The 26,915-nt window shown below is 42.5% G+C and overlaps 1 protein-coding gene across 4 annotated transcripts in view; it reads left to right on the top strand.

Annotated features, from left to right (window-relative positions):
* The first annotated feature begins 252 nt into the window (after positions 1-252).
* Positions 253-26,915, top strand: part of RBM47 (RNA binding motif protein 47) — a 111,968-nt gene continuing 85,305 nt past the window's right edge. The window contains exons 1-2 of one of the 4 annotated variants that reach the window (XM_065596960.1): positions 276-396; positions 20,504-20,545. Coding sequence is in view for 1 of the 4 variants with exons in the window: in XM_065596955.1 (XP_065453027.1) it covers positions 383-396 (14 nt within the window). In the remaining 3 variants the exon portion in view is untranslated. Of the gene's footprint in view, positions 397-815; positions 1,424-20,503; positions 20,546-26,915 lie in introns of those variants that run through there. The other 3 variants (XM_065596958.1, XM_065596955.1, XM_065596956.1) reach the window with 3 other exon arrangements.

The following is a 26,915-nucleotide window of genomic DNA, read 5'->3' on the forward strand; positions in this document are numbered from 1 at the left end:
AATTAGATTTCTGTTGGCTGATTGCATTTATTATAAACAGGTTTTGTGCTTTGTTTAAATACATCAGGCTACTTAACCCTTGCTTAGGCAGCTAAGGTAAAGGGGGTGGGAAGGGAAAGTTTAGTCTCTGGCATTGCTGTTTCTTTTGAGGTTAAAAAACAATTGTCAGAGAGATCACAGAGAGGTTAAAAGAGGGCTTGGCTGTTGCTTCTAAAACTAGTTTCTCTTTTGTTCCTTTTCTAGAAACTAGATGTAACTTCAGTTCAGAAAGGGTTGAAATGAGGCATTTATTTAACAAGCACAACCACTGTATTGATGAAACTGGATCAGAAAAGCTTGTGTGTTTCTCCTAGTGCAATATCTTCCTGTACTAATTCAAGCCATGCTATGCCTCAGGTGAGTACTATTGATTTGTTTTCCCTTTAAATCTACATCTATATATTGTTTAATAGCAGGGGGAAAGAAACCCAAGATTTAACATCTTGTTCCTAAAACTCTTTGTGCAGAGATAAAGCAGGTGGCTCGGCAAATAGGTGGTTCCATTTTAGTGAGGAGGATATATTCTCCCTCTCTGATATTCACATTTGAACTCCACTTTAAAAAACAAAACAAAAACACCAACAAACATGGGGTGTCAAACAATAGTTAAACTGTTTCCAAGTGTCTCTCTCATGCCAGCCTTTACATCTCTACAGGTTATCCTTGCCCCGCCCCCCCAACCCCCGATTTTTTTTTTTTTTAAAGCACTCCTAAAACAACAGGAATGCTGCGCTGGCCTTGAGCCAGCAAAGGCTCAGTGAACAGGATAAAATTTCAGTTCAGATTTACGGGAAGTTGCTGGTGTTGGGAGTAAAAATCTGGTTTGGTGAGTTTAAGGGCAGGGAGTATACAAGAGACAACCTTGCTACTGTGAGCAGGGAGAACAAGAGAGGGGGAAGAAAAAAAGAACAGAGAGATGAGACACTTAACATTTTCCTCTCACAGTCACAGTGTGTGCTCCTGAGTCCTGAGATATCGCAGGCTTTACCAAGCCAGTAGGCAGAAACTAGGCTCTGGTAGGGCAATATCTTAGCTTAACTTTCATGCTTTATGTCTAGTCAGGAATTTAGTCTAAAAGAGTGCCTTCTGATTAGCACTCCTGTTTAGTACTTCGGAATGTGCAGCTTAGGTCAGTGAGAATCAAGGGTTTTAGCTTAGCTGGTATTACTAATTACAAGTTTCTCTGCATGCATTTCAGTGTTCAGAAACTCTAAACTGGCAGAGAGTGAAAGGAGGGGGTTAAACAGCATTGTAGGGAGTTGCTCAACACTCCTCATTTAGCAGAACATTAGAAAAAGTAAGAAAATGCATTGCTGCCCAGAAACTCTTTCTTCTCTGTGAATGGTGCTTCAGTGTAGAGACTGTCTTCAGAAACACAATACAGGTAGGCAATTTTTTGTGTTCACTGTGCTATCCCTCTGTCCTTACTGCAGGGTTTATTCTCTTGTGATTGTTTTAAGAACATGGTGGGACGTAAGGTATTTTTGAAAAAGTGTTTTACATAATTTCTGTAAAAAAACAGAAACAAAACCACAAGTTGAACTAAGTTTTGATAAATCCTTTCAAGTGATTGAGCAATGGACTGGATTCTTTCTTTAAAAACTTATAAGATTAGAGAGGAAATGAGAAATATCAACTAAAAGAACTGAAAAGTGATTTCTGGTACATACACTATTTCCGAAGTTAAGTTTAAAAGATTATGTACATCTTCATACATATCAAACAAATTATAACATGCCAGTATCTTCTTATCTGATGTGTTAAATAGGTTGAAGTAAATATGTTTGTGTTTTTTTTAGTTTAAATCAGTCTGTGCAGAACATGTAGTGGTGACATAATTCTGATGGATGACAAATTACAAATTAACAGGGCAGCTAGTTGGGATCTCTGATTAGAGACATTAAAATGAAGAGAACAAGACTTTTCTAATAGCTATTTAAAAATAAAATATATTATGGTAGATCTCACCTTTATATGCCTTTTAGTCAGATTTATGTGTGGTTAGATGAGGACTGTTGGGGCATGTCTCTCTCCCTATGCATGTAAAAAGAAACCGTTTGTTTTACAAATTAAAATTATACAGTTCATTTCCCATTGGGGCTTTAAATAAAGATTGGGGCTAAAGTCACAGAATTTTAAAAGTTGGATATAGCAAAACAAAAGATTAGATTTTGAAATCTGCCTTAAGTTCTACCTATGCCACCCAGCTGAGGTCACAGGGCAGAACTTGGCCCCAGGGGCTAGTTTGAATCTAATAGTGGTGTCTTTATGAGCCTTCCAGTTTTATGTAATAATAATTGGGACAGTTTTGCAATATTGCAAGTCTAATGCTGAGTTCACATGATGGTCAGGGGGAGAAAAGAAAAAAAGCATACATCAGGCATACATACAACAAATATGTAGCAAGTTGTTGTACTTTAGGACTATTGCCAGAGAGATATGCAACATTATATACTAAACATCTCCAAGTACTGCAGGTGCCAGATCATAAAGGTGAAAGATCACTTGTGGTATTAAGCAGAGCCTGGTATAAAATTGGAAAACTGAAGACAATGTGCACTCTTGAGAAAGGAAAATAAGATAACACCAGAAATATACTGCTATTTTGAGTTTATCTATCAGAGATTCATGTTTAAATTACTAACAAGGCTAAAAATCAAACTATACAGTCAAAATAATATTAGAGTCTGAAAAATAAATTAGGGGAAAACATTTTGCTTGTAATCTCAGTTTCTCTCCTGCTCTTATATTCAGTCACTGGGCCAGATTCTTCTTTCACTCATGTTTTATCCCAATGAAGTAACTTCATTGACTTCAATGTAGCTATTCCTGATTTACAATCTGTCTGAGATCAGAATTGGGCCCTCTCTCTTCCTCATATATCTTGGGATTTCAGACACACACAAGACAGGCTAGCTTTGGCATGTAAATATGACTCCTAATAATATCTGTACCTTAATGTTCCAGTCCAGTCTGAAAAATCAATGTTTGATTACAAAAATTAAAGGAATGTGCTGTACATCAGCAAAGTATAAAACAAAGCTAAACACTTTTGGATAAGAGTTCTTATTTTAAGCAACTAAGATGGCAAATGTTTATGGAAATATTGTTTCAAGAGAAATTTTATCTAAGAGCCTGAGCCTGCCGGGAGGTTCATGCATGGAGCCCTACTGATTACTGTAGGACTTTTCATAAGTGCAGGAGTCCACCTGTATGGAGATTACTGCAGGATCATTGTTTAAGTCTGTGGCCAATGGCCATCCATATCTCTAATGTTTGGTGTTATAATTTGCTGTTCTACACATTGTACAGAAGTTGTATTATGCTGATTCAGTCATCACTGTCATATGATAGAAGCCTGTCTGTGAAAGCTGTATAAGTGTCTGATATCAGGGAAATTCATATGACTGCACTCATTAGGATTTTTTAAATGTCTGCTGTACTTTCTCTGTTAAATAAAAGCAGGTGCTCAGATCTAGTTTGACCTGGTTGTCAATGTAAATATCGAATAACAAAAGTTAGATGGCACACTATTTAGAGTTGAACACTGTTAAAGCTATCTGAACATACATATGCATGCTCATATTGGTTTAGAATAATGAGTTATGTATGTATTTTCCTGGACTCTGGCAATTGTTATATTACACTCATCTGAATGTATAATTTCATCTCCCACTTTTATAAAATTCAAACTATTTTCTCTGAGCATGCGTGACTGAGTTCTCACATTAAGAATGATCCAAATGACTAAGAAGTATACTAAAAGTGTCTGCATTACTACTGACAAACAATAGTAGAGACTTAAGGGCCAAATCCTTTTCCTACTGAACACAGTGGGAGTATTGCAATTGATTCCTATGGGACCAAGGAGAAGGATTTGGCCCTTAGGGAGGAAATACATCCGCCAGTCCTTTACTAGTTAACTTCGTATACCGATAGTTATGCATGAAGATTGTGTCTCTCTCTCTCTTTCAGGACATTTACATCTCAATATTGGAGATGAGTATAAAGCAAAAGCCCTAATCTGAACACCCCTCGACCTAAATTATACTCGGGTTACTTGGAATTGTGTTCCCATCTATCATTTTTCAATTTTCACGCTTCTAAAACTGACCAGTGCATGCTACACACTTGTAGTAAGGACACTGCTCGTTATCTTTCTCAATAAGAGGCCTAAAAGAATATTTCTTTTTTGTTGTTGTTGTTTTTTAATAACATGGTTCTTGGTACACCTAGCTCCTGCCAAGATCAGGCACATCTTCTCAGTATCCTTGTCAAGACAATGTAGGCTTTGTATAGTTAAGACTTGCAAGGGTTTTGGTGACACAGTAAACTCAATAGAGCACAACAACTTTTTATTAACTGCAACGTCGACAGACAGCTTCATGTTTGGGGGCTTTTTTCTTTGTTTTCTTTTTACATTTTATCTGCTGAAAATCATAGAGGAACTCTCTCTCAGCAGAGGACTTTTTTTTAGAATATACTTTTCATAAGATAATATTCAGACCGTAATTTTTTTTTTTAACTAGTTAGGTTGCAGAAGATTTTGAGAGGGGATACAGGCAAAGGTGGGATATTTTGGAGAATGAAGGGGCGAGACAAACTACAAATGCATCAGACTTATTTCAAATAGAATATTAAAGAGCCATTCAGATAGTAACAATTTTCAGTCACTAACTAGGGTTGCCAACTTTCTAATCACACAAAACTGAACACCTCTGTCCTGCACAGCCCCTTCCCCAAGGTCCTGCCCCACCCTGCCCCTTCTCCGAGGCTCCACCCCTGCTTGCTCCATCCTCCCTCCCTCTGTAAGTCACTCTCCCCGACCCTCACTCACTTTCACCGGGCTTGGGCACGAGAGGGGTGAGGGCTCTGGCTGGAGGTGCGGGCTCTGAGGTGAGGCTGGGGATGAGGGGTTTGGGATGCAGGAGAGGGCTCTGAGTGGGGCAGGGGGTTAGAGTGCGGGGGAGAGGGCTCTGGACTGGGGCAGGGATTGAGGTGTGTGTGGGGGGGTGAGAGCTCCAGCTGGCGGGGGGTGAGGGCTCTGGGGTGGAGCTGGGTATGAGGGGCTGGGGGTGCAGGAGAGAGTTCTGGGCTGGGGCAGGGATGCAGGGTCCCGGTGGCGCTTACCGCGGCCACCAGGTCCCTGTGGCCCCTAGGTGCTTAGGCAGCCAGTGAGGGTCTTCATGGTGCGCTAGTGCCTGCAGGCACCGCCCCCGCATTCCCCATTGGTCGCGGTTCCTGACCATTGGGAGCCGCTTAGCCCGCACTCGGCGGCTACTTCTGGGAGCCCTGCGGAGCCAGGGCTGAGCCGTGGACTGGACTTTTAACAGCCCAGTTGGCAGTGCCTACTGGAGCCACCAGGGTCTCTTTTTGCCCAGGCGTTCTAGTAAAAAACTGGACACCTGGCAACCCTATCACTAACAAACTGGTCTGGATTTAACTGACAACCCAGAGGCAGAAAGCTCTGTATCCTATTTACTAAGGCCTTGGCTACAGTTGCGAATTACAGCGCTGTAAAGGCTCCCCCAGCGCTGTAACTCACTCCCCGTCCACACTGGCAAGACATTTGCAGCGCTGTATCTCCGTGGTTGCAGCGCTGCATGTACTCCACCTCTCCGAGAGGAATAGTGAGTATTGCGCTGCCGCTGCAGCGCTGCGGCGCCAGTGTGGCCGCCCAATGTGCTGTGAATGGCCTCCAGAATTATTCGGCAGTATCCCACAATGCCTGTTCTAGCCACTCTGGTCATCAGTTCAAACTCTACTGCCCTGGCCTCAGGTAACCAACCATGTGACCGACCCTGTACATTCCCTGGGAATTTTAAAAATCCCTTTCCTGTTTGCTCAGCCCGGCGTGGCGTGGAGTGCTATCAGCAAATCTTTCCAGGTGACCATGACTCCACGCGCCAAGCGAGCCCCAGCATGGAGCAATGGCAAGTTGCTGGACCTCATCAGTGTTTGGGGGGAGGAAGCTGTACAGTCCCAGCTGCGCTCCAGCCGTAGGAATTACGATACCTTCGGGAAGGTATCAAAGGACATGATGGAAAGGGGCCATGACCGGGACACCCTGCAGTGCAGGATTAAAGTGAAGGAGCTGCGGAGTGCCTCCCACAAAGCCTGCGATGCAAACGGCCGCTCGGATGCTCCCCCTCGCGACCTGCCGATTCTACAAAGAGCTGGATGCAATACTTGGGGTTAACCCCACCTCCACTCTGAGCACCACCATGGACACTTCAGAGCCGGTGTGGGGGGGGGGGAGGAGGAAGAGGAAGAGGAGGAGGAGGAAAACAGGAGTGATGGTGGTGAGCCGGATGGAGACACCCCGAAATCCCTGGAGCCATGCAGCCAGGAGCTCTTCTTGAGCCAGGAGGAAGGTAGCCAGTCGCAGCGGCCGGTACTTGGTGGAGGACAAACAGAAGAGCAGGTTCCTGGTAAGCTTTTTTTTTTTTTTTCGGGAAGGAATTTTTTCGGTGCGGGCTCTTTGGGAGAGGAGGGTTAGGCATGCATGCCTAGATGTGGAATAGTGTGTTGATGTGGTTTATCACATTGCGGTAATTGGCCTCGGTAATCTCCTCGAATGTCTCATCCAGAACGTGTGCAATGCGCTTGCACAGGTTTATCGGGAGAGCCACCGTGGTCCTTGTCCCAGGCAGGCTAACGTGTCCGCGCCACACAGGCAAGCTGCATATGGGCCAGGGCGGAAGCTGCATTTCCAGTAGAAGACCCTCCCTTGCTTCCCAGGTCACCCTCAGCAGCGAGATATCATCCAGGACGAACTCCTGTGGAAAATGTTGGGACAGTGTTCAGTGTAGGTGCCCCCTGAAGCTGTTGGCTTTCCCCAACTTCCGTGTTCTTCACGCCACCTGCTGCCTCCAACCCCAGTATCTTCACCACCCAGCCCTGAAAACCACGAACCTTACCCTCTGCACTCAACCCCCATCACCATACAGTATAGCTGTCCTGAAGTGCAGCACTCACTGCACAGCACACCAGACAGGACATACGCAAATCTGTGATTGTACTGTTCCCCACTCCACCCCCTTGTTTCTTTTCAATAAATAACACTGGTCTACAATTTTTGAGAAGTCGTCTGCTTCAGAGATAAAATGTGCTATTTATTATGTATTTTGATGTGCTGAATTCAAATATGACAATTAAAACAACTGATTGGCTACTGTTTCTAAGATATTTAAGTTTTTACATTTTATGTCTATGTATATTGTGTAGATAGTAGAGTTTTAATCATAAATTGTAAACCTAGGTCTTTTCATGTGTTTATGGTTGCTTTACATGATAATATTTCACCTGTCCTGTTTATGTAACACTTTAAAAATCAGCAAAAGGGTTATATAAATAAAATTTATTATGAAACAAAAGGCAAAAAACTATTATGTACATAGTTTAGTCCTATTCAGTGTCTACTCGGCACTTCTTGGCTTGTCTCTTGTATTCATTGAATGGAGCATCTCTTGTCACTGTCCAGCAATAGTCTGCAAGCATTGATGGGCTCCATTTGCCCTGATAGCGTTTCTCCATTGTTGCAATGTCCTGGTGAAATTGCTCGCCGTGCTTGTTGCTCACTGCTCCGCAGTTCGGTGGAAAAAATGTAGATGAGAGTGCAAAAAATGTATCTTTAGTGACATGTAGCAACCGAGGCTTTTGTATGCCTTGAGGCGGTTTTCCACCAACAACCTGTAGTTGTCTGCCTTGTTGTTTCCGAGAAAATTTATTGCCATTAACTGGAAGGCTTTCCATGCCGTCTTTTCCTTGCCATGCAGAGCATGGTTAAATGCATCATGTTGAAGAAGTTCACGAATCTGAGGACCAACAAAGACACCTTCCTTTATCTTAGCTTCACTTAACCTTGGAAATTTTCCACGGAGGTACCTGAAAGCTGCTTGTGTTTTGTCAATGGCCTTGATAAAGTTCTTCATCAGACACAGCTTGATGTGTAAGGGTGGTAACAAAATCTTCCTTGATTCAACAAGTGGTGGATGCTGAACACTTTTCCTCCCAGGCTCCAATGACTGTTGGAGTGGCCAATCTTTCTTGATGTAGTGGGAATCTCTTGCACGACTATCCCATTCGCAGAGAAAACAGCAGTACTTTGTGTATCCAGTCTGCAGACCAAGCAAGAGAGCAACAACCTTCAAATCATCACAAAGCTGCCACTGATGTTGGTCATAGTTTATGCACCTCAAAAGTTGTTTCATGTTGTCATAGGTTTCCTTCATATGGATTGCATGACCAACTGGAATTGATGGCAAAACATTGCCATTATGCAGTAAAACAGCTTTAAGACTCATCTTGGATGAATCAATGAACAGTCTCCACTCATCTGGATCTTGAACAATGTTGAGGGCTGCCATCACACCATCGATGTTGTTGCAGGCTACAAGATCACCTTCCATGAAGAAGAATGGGACAAGATCCTTTTGACGGTCACGGAACACAGAAACCCTAACATCACCTGCCAGAAGATTCCACTGCTGTAGTCTGGAGCCCAACAGCTCTGCCTTACTCTTGGGTAGCTCCAAATCCCTGACAAGGTCATTCAATTCACCTTGTGTTATGAGGTGTGGTTCAGAGGAGGAGGATGGGAGAAAATGTGGGTCCTGTGACATTGATGGTTCAGGACCAGAAGTTTCATCCTCTTCCTCTTCCTCTTCCTCTTCCTCGTCTGACTCAAGTGAGAATGATTCTGGTGCATCAGGAACCAGCAGTCCTTCTCCGTGGGGTACTGGGCATATAGCTGATGGAATGTTTGGATAATGCACAGTCCACTTTTTCTTCTTTGATACACCTTTCCCAACTGGAGGCACCATGCAGAAGTAACAATTGCTGGTATGATCTGTTGGCTCTCTCCAAATCATTGGTACTGCAAAAGGCATGGATTTCCTTTTCCTGTTCAACCACTGGCGAAGATTTGTTGCACAAGTGTTGCAGCATATGTGTGGGGCCCACCTCTTGTCCTGATCTCCAATTTTGCAGCCAAAATAAAGGTGATAGGCTTTCTTAACCATAGTGGTTATACTGCGCTTTTGTGATGCAAAAGTCACTTCACCACAAACATAGCAGAAGTTATCTGCACTGTTCACACAAGTACGAGGCATCTCTGCTCACTTTGGCTAAACAGAAATGTGTCCCTTTGCAAAATCAAACACTGACAAATAAGAGAGCACGACACTGTATGACTTCTGAGCTGATATAGGGCAATTTGTTCAGCAGAGTGATGTAAGCTTCGTTATGATTGCATCATCCATGACTTCTAGGAATAACATGATGCAATTCATATCATGTATGATGCAACACCAGCTTCAGATTGCATCATTCATTGTTTTGCCTAAAAAGCAAGTACTGTCCAAACCCAGTCATAGATTTATTCATAGATACAGTCAAAGATGTATTTTAGTCATTTCTGGTTTAAATTGAGATCCCTTCCCTTTATAACTCACTTATCCTCCGCCATTCCCAAGTCAAGGGTTGTATATACTGACCCAATAGCATATCTTGAAAACTAGAGCCAATCAACAATTTTAAGCATCATTTTCGTTCTCAGTGACCCAGAATTAGTAAAGTTTGACTACATTTATTTCAGAAGCATTTTGGCTGTAGAGCAGTGTAATTTTTTTTCTTTTCAATAAATGGATTCTTTGGCTTTGAAAACATTCTTTATTATTGCATAAAGTAAAAGACTCCTTAGCCCAGGAAATAAACAGGCACTGCAAGTCTGCTTGTCTGCTAAGCAGATACTGATTCCTAAAGATTGGAACTACTGCACTTCACTCCTGTGCAGGGCACCAGATAACACTGCTGGTTTTCAGCCTCAAATTGCTCCCTCAAGGCATCCCTAATCCTTGCAGCCCCGCGCTGGGCCCCTGTAATAGCCCTGCTCTCTGGCTGTGCAAATTCAGCCTCCAGATGTTGAACCTTGGAGGTCCATGCCTGAGTGAAGCTTTCACCCTTCCCTTCACAAATATTATGGAGGGCACAGCACGCGGATATAACCGCAGGGATGCTGTTTTTGGCCAAGTCCAGCTTCCCATACAGAGATCGCCAGCGGCCCTTTAAACGGCCAAAGGCACACTCCACAGTCATTCGGCACCGGCTCAGCCTGTAGTTGAACCGTTCCTTGCTGCTGTCAAGGCTCCTTGTGTAGGGTTTCATGAGCCACGGCATTAACGGGTAAGCGGGATCTCCAAGGATCACAATGGGCATTTCAACTTCCCCTACCGTGATCTTCCGCTCTGGGAAAAAAGTCCCAGCCTGCATCTTCCTGAACAGCCAAGTGTTTCAAAATATGCGTGCGTCATGCACCTTTCCGGGCCAGCCTGTGTTAATGTCAATGAAACGCCCACGGTGATCCACAAGCGCCTGGAGAACCATAGAGAAATACCCCTTCCGATTAACGTACTCAGATCGTAGGTGGGGTGGTGCCAGAATAGGAATGTGCGACCCATCTATCGCCCCTCCCCAGTTAGGGAACCCCATTTGTGCAAAGCCATCCACTATTTCCTGCACGTTACCCAGAGTCACGGTTCTTCTGAGTAGGATGCGATTAGTGGCCTTGCAAACTTGCATCAACACGATTCCAATGGTCGACTTTCCCACTCCAAACTGGTTTGCGACCGACCGGTAGCCGTCTGGAGTTGCCAGCTTCCAGATTGTAATAGCCACCTGCTTCTCCACTGGCAGGGCAGCTCTCAATCTTGTGTCCTTGCGCCGCAGGGTGGGGGCGAGCTCCTCACACAGTCCCATGAAAGTGGCTTTTCTCATCCGAAAGTTCTGCAGCCACTGCTCGTCATCCCAGACTTCCATGACAATGTGATCCTACCACTCGGTGCTTATTTCCCAAGCCCAAAAGCGGCGTTCCATGGTGCTGAGCATGTCCGTGAATGCCACAAGCAATTTCGTGTTGTACGCGTTACGCAGCTCGATAGCATCGTCAGACTCCTCACCCTCACTCTCACTGTCACTTTGGATCTTAAGGAATAGTTCGACAGCCAAACGTGACGTGCTGGCGAGACTCGTCAGCATACGCCTCAGCAGTTCGGACTCCATTTCCCACAGACAGATCGCGCTGCACAGAAACGGTTGAAAGATGGCGCCAAAGGTGGACGGAAACAAAGGAATTTCTGGGATGCGAAGCGATGCATCACGGGGCATTGGGACAGGACCTAGAATCCCCCTTCCCACGCCCCCTTCCCACAACCCATGGCGCCAGAATGGGAAAAGGTGCTCTGTGGGATAGCTGCCCATAATGCACCGCTCCCAATAGCGCTGCAATTGCCGCAAATGTAGCCACGACAGTGCGCTGGGCAGCTGTCAGTGTGGACAGACTGCAGCGCTTTCCCTACTCAGCTGCACGAAGTCAGGTTTAACTCACAGCGCTGTACATCTGCAAGTGTAGCCAAGGCCTAAGCCCTGGAGTCATCTAGTCCCTCAACTGGATTTACTTTTTTGAAGCACCATCCCAATTGTAATGCATCTTACAGAATGAATGAGAAGAACTCCATGTACAGACCATAGAGCTAAAAAAGTTAAGGATCAAGTTTAGCTCTTTCCCACCTTATGCAAACAATAGGGGCCTGATCACTCTCTCTCGTTTACACTGGTGTAAATTAGTAGTAACTCCACTGAAGTCAGTCTACTGAATTGATGCAAAACCTGTGTAAATGAGAAGGGGTATAAGCACTAAGTAGGAAGTAGAATGACTTGCTTCATCCAAGACAGGTTTAGGTTTGTCAGTGTGTAAACAGTAAAGCCAACTTGGATAAGTCACTATATAAATATCAAGTTATCCGGGATGATCACAAAGCACTTTATAGAAATGTACTGAGATACACATAGGGATAATAAAAATACAGCTACCTCTGGAGTGGAAAATATTGCCCATTTTATACCATCAATTACTTTTTTTTTAAGAGGGTAAATGAAACCATAGGAAGACTCCAGTTACCCAAGCTCAGACTAGGCCCAGATGCCAGGGTTAATACATCCACTCTTGTGAAAAGTGCCAAGGCATCTTTAATGACCACAAGATTTTCCCCCAACTAGCATTTTCTGAAACCTTGAAAAATCCATTTCCATCTAGACCTGCAGTAAACCTTTATATATGCATGGACAAGTATGTTTAGTTAAAGACCGCAGAGTAGACCAACAATCCTGTAATTACTTATTAGCACTGTGTGAAACACTGAATTTTCAATTCAGAGAGGATTAGACATATTTTGTTGTTCATGTCCTATGAGTATCACTGTAAGTTCCAGATTCAAAGCAAAACTCTGCCAAAACCATGGGATTTAAGATCTTTATTAGAGGTGAATCTGTACTGTGTAGAGTACAGTATATAGTACAGAATTGCTGGTCGCTATTGTCCCTTTGTTTGCTTCCCCCATCTTTCTGTATGTATCCACCTGTTGCCTCTTTTCTTATACTTAATTTGTAAGCTCCTTGGGACAGGGACTCTCTTTTTATTCTGTGTTTGAACAGTTCCTAGTACATTAGGGTCCTGATCCATGCCTGGGGATCCCAGACACTACCACAACACAAGTAATAATGGGCTGGGCTTTAATAAATAAGATGGGCTAAAGAGCCATTTTGATTTTGATTAGAGATGGTTCAGATCTGGGTTCTATTTTATCCAAAATGTCAAGATTTGGATCAACCCAGCTACATCCACACCACTGAGTGATGTAGTTAAGCTGATCTAACCCTCAATGTAGAGAGCTCTAGGTTGATGGAAGAATTCTTCCATAGATCTAACTACTGCCTCTCAGGGAGGTGGATTTACTACAATGATGGGAGAACCCTCCCATTGCTGTAGTAAGTGTCTACACTGATGCACTACAGCGGAGCAGCTGCAGTTATGCCACTGTAGTGTTTTAAGGGTAGACATAGCCTAAGGCATCAGTCTTTAAAGACAGCTGGATATGAAAAGCGATACCAATAAATGCATGAAAATCCATAATCCACTTCTAAAATAACTTGTGTATAAAATAATTATAGCTGTGAGCAATACAGTCACCCGGAATGCAAAATCAGGTGTATATCTAAAACAGAGAGAGGGAGAAAATCTAGACGATATTATAGGTGGAGCTGATAGCTTCACCTATTATTAAGTTGCCTGACACTTCCCATTATAAAACCCTGTTCTCAGTTGCTTATAACGTTGCCAAACTTTTTAACTGCTCGGGCTGAAATTTTCCATCCTGAGTGTCTGCCTCAGACTGAATTTTTAACTTTAACAAAATTCAGCCACTTCTGAAAACAAGGCTAAAGAAAAATACATTGTTTTACTCATGTTAAAAATGTTGGTGATTTTTTTCGTTTAAAAGCTCTAGTGCTCCCATGCTTTAGAGCAGGGACTTGAAACTGGGGGGGGGGGGGGGGGGAAGGGTTGTGAATTCTTCCATCTCCACCAAAATCTGTTCACATTTGGCCCAGTTATATGCCTTTGAAAATCACAGTTCACACATGCTCCAGCCCATGTCTGATCAAGACCTTCCCCAAATGTGTTGCAGATCTAGGGTTAGGGTCCAGGTATCTTAACTGAGAGCAAGAAGACCCGTGTAGAGGTGGGAGTTGCCTGATTAAAATGCAGAGGGGACAACAGTTGGACACGCAGAGAGACTGCGGGGAGGGGAAGGCAAAAATTGGGACTTGAGGGTGATTGGGGAGAGAAAGGAACATAGGGACTGGGTTGGGAGAAGACTGACTGACTGGACAAGGAGACTGGGCTGGCAGCTGGAGAGTGCAGGGGAGAGGACTGCAATTGGTTGGAAAAGGAGACTGGGCGTGGGAGCCAGAAACCAGAAGGTTGGAGAAGGGTAGGGAGGAAGACTGAGATCAGATGAGGAGCCGAGGAACTAGGACAGACTGGGCAAGGAGACTGGGACTGGGGAGACAGTTCTGATGAGCAGCTGAGGTACAGTGGAGAAGATGTTCCGTGAGTAAGGATGTTTGTGTGAGAAGCTGACAAAGGGGTGAATGAGGCTGGTGTCATGAGTACAGCAGAGGATATAAGGGGCAACACAATAAGAGATTAGCGCAGATAACAGATTGGGGCAGGGTTGTGAAAGATCTTAAAAGATGAGGATAAATATTTTGAACTGGATGCAGAGTAATAGGGGAACCAGTGGACAGGGCCGGCTCTAGGCACCAGCAAAACAAGCTGGTGCTTGGGGCGGCACATTTTTAGGGGCAGCATGGCTGGCGCCAGAATGCCACCCCTGCCGCCCCTAAAAATGTGCCCCGGCCGCCCTAGCTCACCTCCGCTGCTGCCGCTGCTTGCGCACCACGGCGCGCGAAACAGCTGATTCGCGTGCCGCTGCTCCCCCTCCCTCCCAGGCTCTCAAACTTGGGAGGGAGGGGGAGATCCTGAGCGGCCGCAGCGTGCGAAACAGCTGATTCGTGCGCCGCTGCTCACCCTCCCTCCCAGGCTTGAGAGCCTCGGGGGAGGAGGCAGGGCTGGGGATTTGGGGAAGGGGCGGAGTTGAGGTGGGGCCGGGGGGGTGGGGTAAGAAAAAAACAGGGGGTTGGGGGCAGCCAAAATTGATTTTGCTTGGGGTGGCAAAAATCCTAGAGCTGGCCCTGCCAGTGGAGGGATTCAGATCAAGATTGGGTCCCCCCGGTGCTAAGCACCCCGGAGACGTAGGTAAATGCCATCTGCACCCCGAAGACTTTACAATCTGTTGTCAGTATGGTCAAGTTATAATGTTAGGGATATGTTTACATTAACAGAGTCTGGGCTGGGGGATGGCAGTAATTTGAGGCTGATGCTTTATCCTCTTTTGTTTGAGGAAAATAAAAACATTGTTTTAGCCAGGATTTGTGCTGTCCTGCGACATCAGCCAGGACTGGCTACTTATACTAAAGCACTCTTTTGGAAATCCTAGGGTCACACAAAGGGCCTGATCTTCACCATAAGTGACACCAAGGCTCAGACTCCAGACATCGTTGCATCGGTCAGGATTAGGGCCTTAAACACTATATGTGGGATTTTCAAAAGCACCTGAGGGAGTTAGGCAGCCAGCTCCCATTGCAAGTCAGTGGGAGTTGGATGCCGAACTCCTTTAGATGCTTTTAGAAATTTTGCCCTGTATCAAATGATCATTTTAGACTATGGGTTGTGCATGGGCACAGGGGTCCGTGCACATGGATCCAGTGGTAGGATTGGAAATTTGGACCCTAATCTAGAGAGGTGCTGAGCACCTGCAGAGAACTTGTAAATCCCAATAAAGTTGATAGGAATTGCAGAGTCTCAGCAAGGATGCAGCATCCTTCAAGATCAGACTCTTGTAAGTATATTACTTACACACACACACACACACACACACACACACACACACACACACACACTATGACTGCTTTTTTAAACATAGGAAATAGTAGTGTAGAAATCCACTCTGTTCCACTGAGGGTTTTTTCTCCCCTCCCCCCGCGATAGACAATTATTCATAAATTAAGTTGATGTACCACACAGTTTACCTGAAATGAACCTGTGTTTTCATATTAGAAGGTAATGAATGGGATATTGGAAATATGATCTCTATTCATTTATTGTCCAACCTGCTATAAATATGGTACAGATTGATTTGGACCTTAATTTTTTTAAACATAGCCTTACAGCATTGAGTGCTTTGGCGGCGAAGTGATTAAATCAGAATCAGCAATGTTCAAATTGCTCCTATAGTGTAGGATTTGATATTTGCTTGGCATGATCAAGCCAACTTAACAGAAGGAGGGAAATGTGAGTCTAAACTTGTTTAATTCTGAATAGCGAAGGAAAGGACTATTTTAATATTCTTTTACAGACAAGTTAAGAGTACTGAATAGGAGTTGGGTCTCAATCATTAGCAGTTAGAGATTATGTGATTGCAGACTCAGATGTGTGTGTTGTTTAATACTTTCTCTCTGCTTTGCCAAATGGATATCACAACTGGCATTTTATTTATAATCAGACCCACTGATGAGGTATAAAATTTCAGGATGGATGTTTTGTTCCTTAAAAAAGTCTGTTCCTCTTGAAGTCAGTGGCAAAACTCTCAATGATTTAAATGGTGCAGGTTCAAGCCCTTCATATGCTAAACATACTTGACAAAATGCGGAGTTATGTAAATGGGCATAGTTCCATTCTTGTTTGTGTTTTGTTGTAGTAGCACAGCACACCAATCAAAGATCCCCCATTGTTCTAGGCACTGTGTGCACAATGAAATGAGTCCCTGCCCCAACTAACTTGAGGTCAAGAATCAGAAACAAGTCACTTAGGTAACCATTCAAACACTATTCATACCAAATATTTGAAGATAGAGTCCAAGCAATTACTTCACAAATAAGATGAAATGCCATATATACCCCTCAAGTGTTCATTTAACAATTCTGAATAGTAAACACCTTCCTAAAAACTATTGTGTGGATAATTCACAAGCAGAAAAATGGGCAAAGTGCCCATGTAAATTATTCGCTAGGAACAGTTTACCCAGTTCTAATAGGGGAACAATTATTAAATTCTTCTCATGGTAAAGCACTGAGTTGGTGACCTTGATAGAAAGACACAGAGTGATTTTTGTGAACCGTAGTATCAGAGGGCCTTTATAACACATTATCATAATTTTTCCAAGTTTTGAGGCTTGATCCTGCATTCCAGGCATACCCAAATTCCCATTCACTTATGAATGGAAGTTCACAAAGAACATGGAATAGCTCTCTTGGTATCTGAGATTTTGTCTAAATAGAGGGGTTAGCTCTGATTTCAACCAGCAGCAGATCACAGCAACCACCATAGCGGCACTAGCACAACTCTCTAATGTAGACAAGGAAAATCACAATCTACACTAGTTTGAAACTTACACACTATACTGATTATTGACCTCCAATGGCTGAAATCAGGGCTAAACCCCAGTGTACATGTACTCTGCAAGTCATCTTATTTTTTTACAGTTAGGTGATCTCAGTACCTTTATATTATTTCTCTTTTTGGAATATTTTTTTATTTTTAGTATTCTAACAACTTTGTTGTTGTTAGTTTATTTCTTAGTGCCTATAACTTTCCTGCATTTATATTCAATTTTTATGAAGAATTGTGGGTATACTTAAAGCTGTAAATTAGTGCCCTTTGTAGTTTTTTTAACAGAAGGAGTTAAATGAAACTACTTCTAATCTCTTTATCCTTGTCACACCACTCTGCTATGCAGTAATACACCAAAGAATTTCCAGAAAGCAAAGATTGGCGACTTAAAGTAGCTCCCTCCCTGGCTAAAAAAAAATATTCATAGTGTAAATTCATGTTCTTTTCTATTCGGTGCTGAAAGTTTATTATGCTTGTGGGTAAAGGAAGCTTAAATGCAAAGGAGATCAAGGCAGAAGAAAGACTGGAGCAGAAAAATGGAACTCTTTCTCATTTTGTATTAAAAATGAATCCAAACAAACCGTTCCCCTCTGAAAGTTAGATCAAGTTTTGAAATGCTGAAAATAAGGCATTTTATAGGACTTTATAATGGAAGATATCAGTGGCACATTGCTAATCCCTGGTAGAGAGGTAAGCCTGCAAAACAAATAGCAGCATGTCCTTGAGTGCACCAGAGTTATGTGCTAGACAGGTTTTCATTTTTTACCGTATTGCATAATATCAGCATACCCATAAGGACACGTAGCATCTGAACCGCCCTTTCATTATTGGACAAGATCTTGCTCCCATTCAAATCCAGGGCAGTATTCTCATGGACTTCAACAGGACCTAGCTCTTTTTCCACATTGGATTCTACCATAGCCTGCTAAAAGCTAGACAGCAATTTTCTAGAATGTCATCCTTCTTCCACTCTGAGTCCAATACTTCCCTGCTCTCCCCAGCCTCCTCCCTCCCCACGCCCACTCACCCGTCTACACTCACCACTACTGAAATCCCATAGCAACTGATGGTATTTGCAACCTGCCTGCTCCCCCCCCCTTTTTTTAAATAGGGGCCCAGCTATTACTTAACTTTGAGATATTCAAGGCAAAATGCATATTGATTTTCTTGGCACACAGTAGTTATCAATCTTACCGAAGTTGCATGTGTAGGTGGTATTCTGATTAAAAATAAACATACAAAAATGTAAAATGTGGGTGGAGGTGAAACTGTGGCTGATACTATTCAATGCATTTGTATCATCATAAATCTCTCTCTTCTATTATGCAACAAGCTAGAAATCTACAGATTACTTGAATCATCCTTTTGTCAACGGACCAAAAACTGTATGGATTAATGCTTGTATCATATTCCTTATATACCAAATTTATATTTCATATCTAGAGCCAGCACCAGCCCACACTGATGTGATGAAATGTACCAACAGAGAAATATGTGTTTTTCCTAACAGTACATATAACCAGTATCTCTCAGCTTCCCTCCTTCTGCTCCACCTCCCTGATGATCCTATTTAAATCCAGAGCAATATCACTGAATATAGTACAACACACTCTTTCAACAAAGTTTCCCTGGGTAACTCTGGCAAATGAAATGTCATAGTGAAAGTGTACCTGCATAAATTCTTCAAAAGAATCCGTTTTTCTAAACATACTTTTTACTGGCAACTTGGGTTTCCATGGGACCATAATTTATTTCCGAGCCAGCTGTATCATATATAGGCAGAATTGTCAGACTCCTAAAATTGCAAAATATTAGGAACAGCAAAATGTTTATGGACAGATTTTTAAATGAAGTCCATACCCAACAATTCCCATTTTAGGCACCAAAATAAGTGGCTAGATTTTAAAAAATACTCAGCAATTCCAAATGTTCTCATCCTCCCTAAAGCAGTAGAACACTAGCACATATATAACGTGCCCAGACCACCCAAAAACGCTAGCTATAGAACTCACACCATGATTCTAGGACTTAACTATAATCCCATTTCCATGGGGAGCAGTATTGCTGAATGAAGTAGAATAGAACTTTGTTACAATATTCCCACATATCTGATCATTCTCCTCTAAATTTCCACAGGTAATGGATAGGGTCAGTGAGCCTTGTCCACTAAAGTTTTATTTTGGGTGGTGGGAGAAGGGTTTAGTTGTCTATTTTTGTTCTCTGTTGTCTCTGTTTATTCCTTACTGACACTAGAAATGCACTTCAGTTCACTATTCCTCCTTCAAGGGTGCCAGTGTCTGATATACATGCTTAATGAATCCTGATTCAAATAAGAGCGTGACTCATCATTTCAGGAATTATTATCTAGACAGCAGAAGTAAATCTTTCTAAACTGGGGCTTGGGCAGAACAGGACAGAAACCTTTGGAGTTTTGGGATCTCTGCTCCACAAGTCATCTGGAGCCCTGAAGGAGCAAGGCACAGTAATAAGTGACAGCAGAGGACAATGCTGAGTGTTGTGGGTTGCCTGCTGAGCTGGATTGCCTCACTTGGGAATTGGCTTATGAATTTATGAATGGGAATAAGACACTGGTGTGTTGGGAGGCCATGAAGTTCTATTTTTGTTATAGTTCTTTGGCAGGGTGGGAATGCTAAGTGGGTACAATTCACTGGTGGAATTACATTCCATTTAGCTGTTACCTATCCTGGTCAGGGCAGCTCTTGAAGCAATCCACTCCCAATGGAACCAAAAGGTTAGTTTGGTTCTGAGTCACACTCACACCTAAAATAAACTGTTTTTTTTTTTTTTTTTTTACAACAGGGACCTAACTGGAAGTAAAAACACAATGTTGTTAAAAATCACAGACTCCATAGCTGGTAAATATAATATTAATGAGGCTTTATGGTATTTTTCCATCTGTTAACAATAGACAATTATGTAAACCAGTGGTTCTCAAACTTTTGTACTGGCAACCCCTTTCACATAGCAAGCCTCTGAGTGCGACCCCCCCCTTATAAATTAAAAACACATTTTAATATATTTAACACCGTTTTAAATGCTGGAGGCAAAGCGGGCTTTGGGGTGGAGGCTGACAGCTCATGACCCCCCATATAATAACCTCATGACCCTGAGGGGTCCTGACCCCTAGTTTGAGAACCCCTGATGTAAACCAAATGATGGCCTGATATTTCAGTATTATATGAGATCACGTACTGAAAAGCCTGCTGAGCTTTGTGATGGTTAAATATTCTTTGCTTCAAATGTTACTGGAAAGTGAGGATGCTAAGAAAGGGTTGGAATTACACTGTCCTATCATTTTGATTGGGGCTCCTAGATGCTATGGTAATATATAATAATAATAATAATAGTTTTGATATTAAAGATCAAACAACTTTAATCAAGGTTGCTGAAATATTCAAAACGAAGATCTCAGTATGCAAAATGAGTTATTCCCTTCGTAGATGAAGTGTTAAACTTTGTAAAGCTTGTCAAAGGTTTATCTGAGGAAGGCATTTTTTCCTAAGAAATATACCAGTTGATTTACTGTCTTCCTGTTAATTCTAAAATGAAAAAGATGTTCTGGGTTCAATAGCTGGATTTTTTTTTATTTGCCAGATTTATGCCATCATCCACCAACTTCACGGAAATCTGCTAACGGTAACAAATTTTAAAATTAATAGCAAAAACTTTATTTCCTACTTATATCTAGTTTAACTAACGTGGAAACATCTAATCCTCTTAGATTTTATACTTTCACAAACAGGGATTTGTTTGATTAAAAACTTTTAATTAGTCCAATCACATGGAGTAAGTATTTAACAACTCCAAGGCAAACCTATTACAGACATCAGAGGTGCCTCTCACATCCAGTTTCTAGAGCTTAATTCTAGGACTCTTTAACCATAGGCTAAAGAACTTGCATAGCAGGGAAGGTGAATGCTAACCCAGTTTTTCTGGATAAGTGGGTAACATTCCTCAGAGATAGCGCCCCCACCTCCAGAGATAATATTGGCATCTTTTGCTAGCCTCCATTATATGCTCTCTAACTAAGGTAATATCTCACTTTGTGTATTAAAAAACACAACTAAAGAAAGTAATGATCTTCTCACAGGTTTGGTGGGATTGTAGAAGGGTTGAGTGAGGTTATTGAGGCAGCTGATCACATTAAAATACTGGGGTGCTGAACCTACTGAACTTTTGAGCACAGTAGCGTAAACCCAAAATCAAGACTCCACAGTGAATATACAGGTCTTAACACAGAAAGTGTGGGGTCATCCCTACAGAAAAGAAGGCGAGGCTGGAAAAGGAATGCTAATCAGCAAACGGCCATCGATTTTTGTAGTGAGTGAAACCAGATAAGAAAGGAATGGTTGATATAAAAGGAAAAAAATTAGTTACAGTAAAAAAGGCAGTGCGAATGTTTGCATAATGGGCTAAATGTGTACATTTATTTGTGTCCCAATTAAATTCTAGAGGTGCCAGTCAAATCAACAGACTGATTCACTTTTTTGTATTGTTTTTATAGGATTTTCAATTGCTTTGGAAATCAAAGATGTGAAAATGGGGTATAATTCAAATGCAAGTAAATTAGAAAGTCTGCAAACCTGAATCTGTAGAAATCATACACACAGTGAAGGCAGATTTATGCCTAGTACAGTGCAAAGAGCATCATTAGCAGTCAGTAATAATAATGGTGCTAAGGTATTACTTCAGCACATGCACTTCAGCCCTCACCCTACGGATCCATCTCCCAAAAATTTAAAGGGCCTGATTCTCGAAATGGCAAAAACAAGCTGTAAAGCTGCCATGACATAGAGGAGTTCTGGGCTGACATACAGAGGATCTCCATATATGGGAGGTGGGGGCCAACCAGTGGCACTACAATAACAAATATAGCTGTGCAGCCAGTGCTGCAGGGGTGATAAATAGCACTGGTATTCCTATGGATTTCTGTGAGAAGTGTCAGCCATGCTCCTTGAATATTCCTCTCTGCTACTAGCCCAGCCATCAGCAAGGGTGGATGCAATAGAACATGAAGTATGCAAAGGCCATAGCCTGCAGTGTTCCCTCTAATTTTTACATCCATTTGTGGAATGACTTTTCCTATGTGCACCAGTATGGAGGTGATGTGTGGTGGGGGTGGGGCTGATGGGGTTCGGAGTATGGGAGTGGGCTCAGGGCTGGGGCAGAGGGGGGGGTAAGGGCTGTGGCTGGGGGTGCAAGCTCTGGGGAGGGGCCTGAGATGAGGGGTTTGGGGTGTGGGGGGGGCTCAGGGCTAGAGCAGAGGGTTGGGGTGTGGGGTGTGAGGGCTCTGGCTGGGGGTGCGGGCTCTGGGGTGGGGCTGGGGATGAGGGGTTTGGAGTGCAGGCTGCCCCAGTGCTGAGGCAGGGAGAGAGGACTCTCCCCAGCCCTCTCTGCCGCAGCAGCCCAGGGCCGGCGGAGAGCGTGCCTATCCCTGCCTGTGCGGCCCTTGATAGCCTGCTGCGTGGCTGTATAGCGTAGAGAGAACTTAGGCCATAGGTCTTCTCATTTTCTTAAACATTTTTACAAGGAAAATGGAGAACAGGCACCTAGATATTTTGAAGGCTTGTAATGAAAGCTCCCTCAAGCTTTCCTGAGGCAGGCAATCATGGGGAAAGAGTCACTACAGAGAGGCCCGTGTTTCCTAAGTATTTCATGTGCTTATGAACCTGTAAAAGAAAAAATGTGGACCAGACTCACGTCTGATGTAAATAAGCAAAATACCATTAACCCCAGTGGAGCTGTGCCCATTTACACCAGCAGTGGAAAGTGTATCAGAGGCAGAGGTGCCATGGAGAAATCTGCCTGCAACCCCACTCTGCCATGGAATCAGGACCAAGCCAGTGCACCCCACACATTGGCAGGGCCAGATGATGCATTTCTCAGAGCCCTGGCCAGAATTTAAAACTGCCCCTTCCTCAGGCAGAATCCCAAAGGGAGGGTGGCAATGGTATCAGTTTGTGTCCTTTCCCAGGGTGAATCCTCCTCTGCATAGACAATGAGCAACTGGAAACCCCTGTGCCTACGGGAGTGAATCTGACAGTTTTTGTGTAAGGATATGACTTCTTAGTACCACCCATTTCTTCTCGACTGGAATTGCCATTAAAAATTTAATCTGACAAATCACCAGAAGGGGCTAGAGACCTTATAATTAATTAAGCCAGATTCTGAACTTATTTACCCCGGCATATATTCACTGATGTCACTGGTATTACTCTGGAGCTGTTTGTACATACACTGATATAATTCATCTTGCCCAGCGTTTAATGTGCTTTGAGAAGCTGAAAAAATTGTGAAAATACTGTTTCAGCAGTAACAGTAATAATGAATAATAGCAACTTCCTTTCTACATTTTTTAACATTTCGTAGAGGTGATGAGTATTAAATTCACTGCAGCCCAGTCCATCAGCAACTTTTAACCTTGATTTTGTAACTTGCTAGAGTTGGATTTAAACTGGACTTAACTTTGAGTTAATTGATTGCCAGTTAACTTGAGGCATTTGACATGTTTGTAAAGGCTCATGGGGACACTGCCCACACATTTGTTCCTAGCTACAAATGCTTGTTTTTTAGCATACAGTCTCTCTGTGCATTCTGGGAAAATCTGGACAAATCTGAAAAGCTATACCATACTGCTTCCACAGGTGATAGAGCTTATGGAGGACATGTACATAGAGTAGCAACATTAGCATGTGGTGCAATGCATTCTGTGATAACCTATCACACACTGAGCTGGGAAGAATGACTGGCCAAACTGGTTACACAAATATAGTCTGGTGTCCTGTCCACAGTGCAAAACAAAAGGCCCATCAGTGTACTGACCCTCTTTATATGAAGACAGCCATATGCCAGAGGCTTCAAGCAGGAATGAAACACTGATAGCGGATCATGGCCAGTAAGACAGTTTTTCAACCACGTTTTTTATGTGACACAAAACCACATTTAGAACCAACCATTCTAATAACTGGTTACAAATTCAGTTAAAAAGTTGTAGTGTGGACAGAGCTTGAAAGATCAGGCTTTTAACCTGAATTTCCATTACTGATCACCTACAAGACAAGTAAATGCTGGTAAAATATGACTATAAAATTGCTGTGTGATATCAGCATAGTAGGCATTGGAAAGCTCTTGAGGTAAAGTTACATTCAATTACAAACCACTGCAGTAAGACCTTTCTCATTTGCAGATAACAGTATGTACCTGATCACAAACAATAAAGGTGAGCTGCAAAAAATAAATTAGAAGAACTCCACTTTCTGGCTGGCTTTCCTAGTTGAGTTGAAAGTGAACAGGAGTAATATGAAAGTCAGGCAGAATAACTTGACAGGAGAAAGAGAAATTATGATAGGGAGCATAACTGAAAAGCTAAATAATGCATCTAAATAATTCCTTCAATGGCACATGGTTCAGACATTGTAAGTCACAAATAAATAAATAAATAAAATAAATGGACTAGAAACTTGCCACTCTATAAAGAAGCAAGAAGAGAACAAATGTGGAAATTCAATTATGAGGTTATCTATTAAATCAGGGAATACAAAGTGAATTTAATAGGTATCACATGGAAGACTAGGTTGAACAAATAGTGACAGCAAAGATAACATGATAGTAGGACTGATACCAAAAGCAATCTCAGACCAGAGAGCAAAGCCTTAAAGACACCATGGAGGTAAATTAAACATCCATTGAGTAGATGATGTATGGACTAGACTTGGATCAAGACAAACACATTTGGTGGAGAAATGTTCACTCAAATTTTAAAAAGAAATTTGTTTCATTCAAGTGACTGCTCTTCTTCCATTTGCCTTCTATGACTATTCATGCAACATAGTTCTGCTTACACTAGCTCCCCTGGACAGCAAATGCTAGGCCTTCACACTTAAATAATTGCACCAGAAGCACTATGTTCTGTGCGGGATGAGGCACTGCTTGATCCAGGTTCCCTGGACCCTAGAATTCTTTGCTAGGTCCAGAGAGAAAGGCAGTCAAACGAGCCAAAGAAAGATCTAAACCTTCCCCTTTGCAATTAGATCATGCGCACACACACTCAACTACTTTGTGTGAATGTGACCAAATAAAGTTACATTTATATTCTAAACCCAAACAGCACTGGCAATTTTAACATCAAGATTGGATGTTTTTCTAAAACATATTCTCTAGGAATTGTTTTGGGGATATTCTACAGTTTGTGTTATGCAGGAGGTCAGACTATATGATCACAATGGTCCCTTCTGGATTTGGAATCTATGATTCCCTACAGAAATCTGATTTTTATACCAATGATGCTTTACATAGTACAGCTCAAAAAGGACATTTAATATTTTCTAAATTTCCCCTAGTCTTCTTGCGGTGGTTGAAACCCTTCCCTGTGCAGAAGCCAACACAAAATGTACGCACTACTTAAATGGGGAATAAGCTTTGTGCTGGCCCTCTGCACAGGGATGAATTTCACCTTGAGAGATGTAAAGCCCAAGTGGCTTCATTAATCCCTCCTCCTGATTTAATAGTTATGCTCATCCAATCAGAGCACTGAAATAATACCATGTAACTTACGCAAGCAATCACACCTAACCAATACACTTCAGATTTCAATAATAAATAGTTGCAGTGAACTGTACATGAACAATCCAGACAGTAAAATATGGACCATATTCCTTTATAAATCCACATTTAATATCCGTCAGTACACTATAGCATAACTGCAAGTGTTCTTTAGGCTAAATTTGCTGTATGGTACAGCAATCAATTATAAGCAGAAAAGTACTAACAAATTCAACCACATCGGGGAGAGGTAGGAACACTCAGTGTATAGAAAAGAATTTGACCAGGATAATGCTAAAAGATCAGCAGCAGCAGCAGCAGCAGAAATTGATATTTTAGGGGGGAATATTATCATAGGACTCAGGGACAAGCTAAAAAAAAAGATTTTTCCAAATCTATCACCTGTAGGATTTGTTTAAAAATTATTTTAGAAGTAAAGGGAAGGTTTTTAAATGCTCTAATAAGGAAGAGAGTGAGAGAGAAAAAGAATATGACAAGAAAAGGAGTAATCTTTAAAACAAGCAGGTAAAGAAACTGTAAGGGAAAGAAGAAAGATAGAAAGTTTTTTTAAAAACTGATGGGAGAAAGAAGGGAAGGGATGGGGAGATTCATCACAGGATAAGGAAGGCAAGATATCTGAAAATGATGACAGGGACAGAAGTATAGTGAGGAAAGGAAAGTGGTAGGGGACATAGAAAAGAAGCATGTTAAGGAATGGAGAAAGAGAAACAAGAGTGAAGGAAAGCAAAGAAAAGTAAGAAAGCGAAGAATGTTTTGAGGTTAAAAAACAAAATGAAGCTGAGCTAGAGGATGGATCTGGAGATTTTTAGGGTAGGGAACTCTTTACCTTCAGGCTGCCAATTCAAAGCCAACCCACATTAGCTGTTACAATCTGATGACTGTTAGATGGCCTTCATAGATTGATGGTCTGATTTTACCTCACAAAATGCACCAATTAGCACGGTTTTACAGAATCAAAAAAGGGGGCAAATGCTCTGCCTAGAAGGTAAGCATCTCTGTGTTGATGCAGAAATAAATCAGTAATACTCTCCATTTGTTTGCAGAAGTTCAGCCATTTCTACTTTTTAGAAAATATATGTAGCACTTCTTCTTACCATATGCACAATCTGCCTCAGGTGGCACGTGACCAGGATTCATCACCGAATTTGGTCCACTGGTTGGATCATTAGCGTCCCTGGCTCAGGCCAGGTACTGATGGGGATTGCAACATGCCCCGGTATGTAGCACTGAGGCTTGTCTTCATTCATTCATTCTCCTGCTTATGGAGAATAGAGTGCACACTTTGGATCGCCCGTTTCCAGAGAGTCTGGTCTCCTGCCAGTGTAGTGCTCTATATTAAGGCTGAGACAGGCAAGGTCAGAAGCCACACCATCCCTCCAGTGTGTGTGAGGCCATCAGCAAAGTCTTTCCATTCAGCTTCTATTGGATCTACCGCATAAAGCTG

Source organism: Chrysemys picta, chromosome 5 (assembly GCF_011386835.1).
Source record: "Chrysemys picta bellii isolate R12L10 chromosome 5, ASM1138683v2, whole genome shotgun sequence".
In the NCBI taxonomy this organism is placed as follows: Eukaryota; Metazoa; Chordata; order Testudines; family Emydidae; genus Chrysemys; species Chrysemys picta.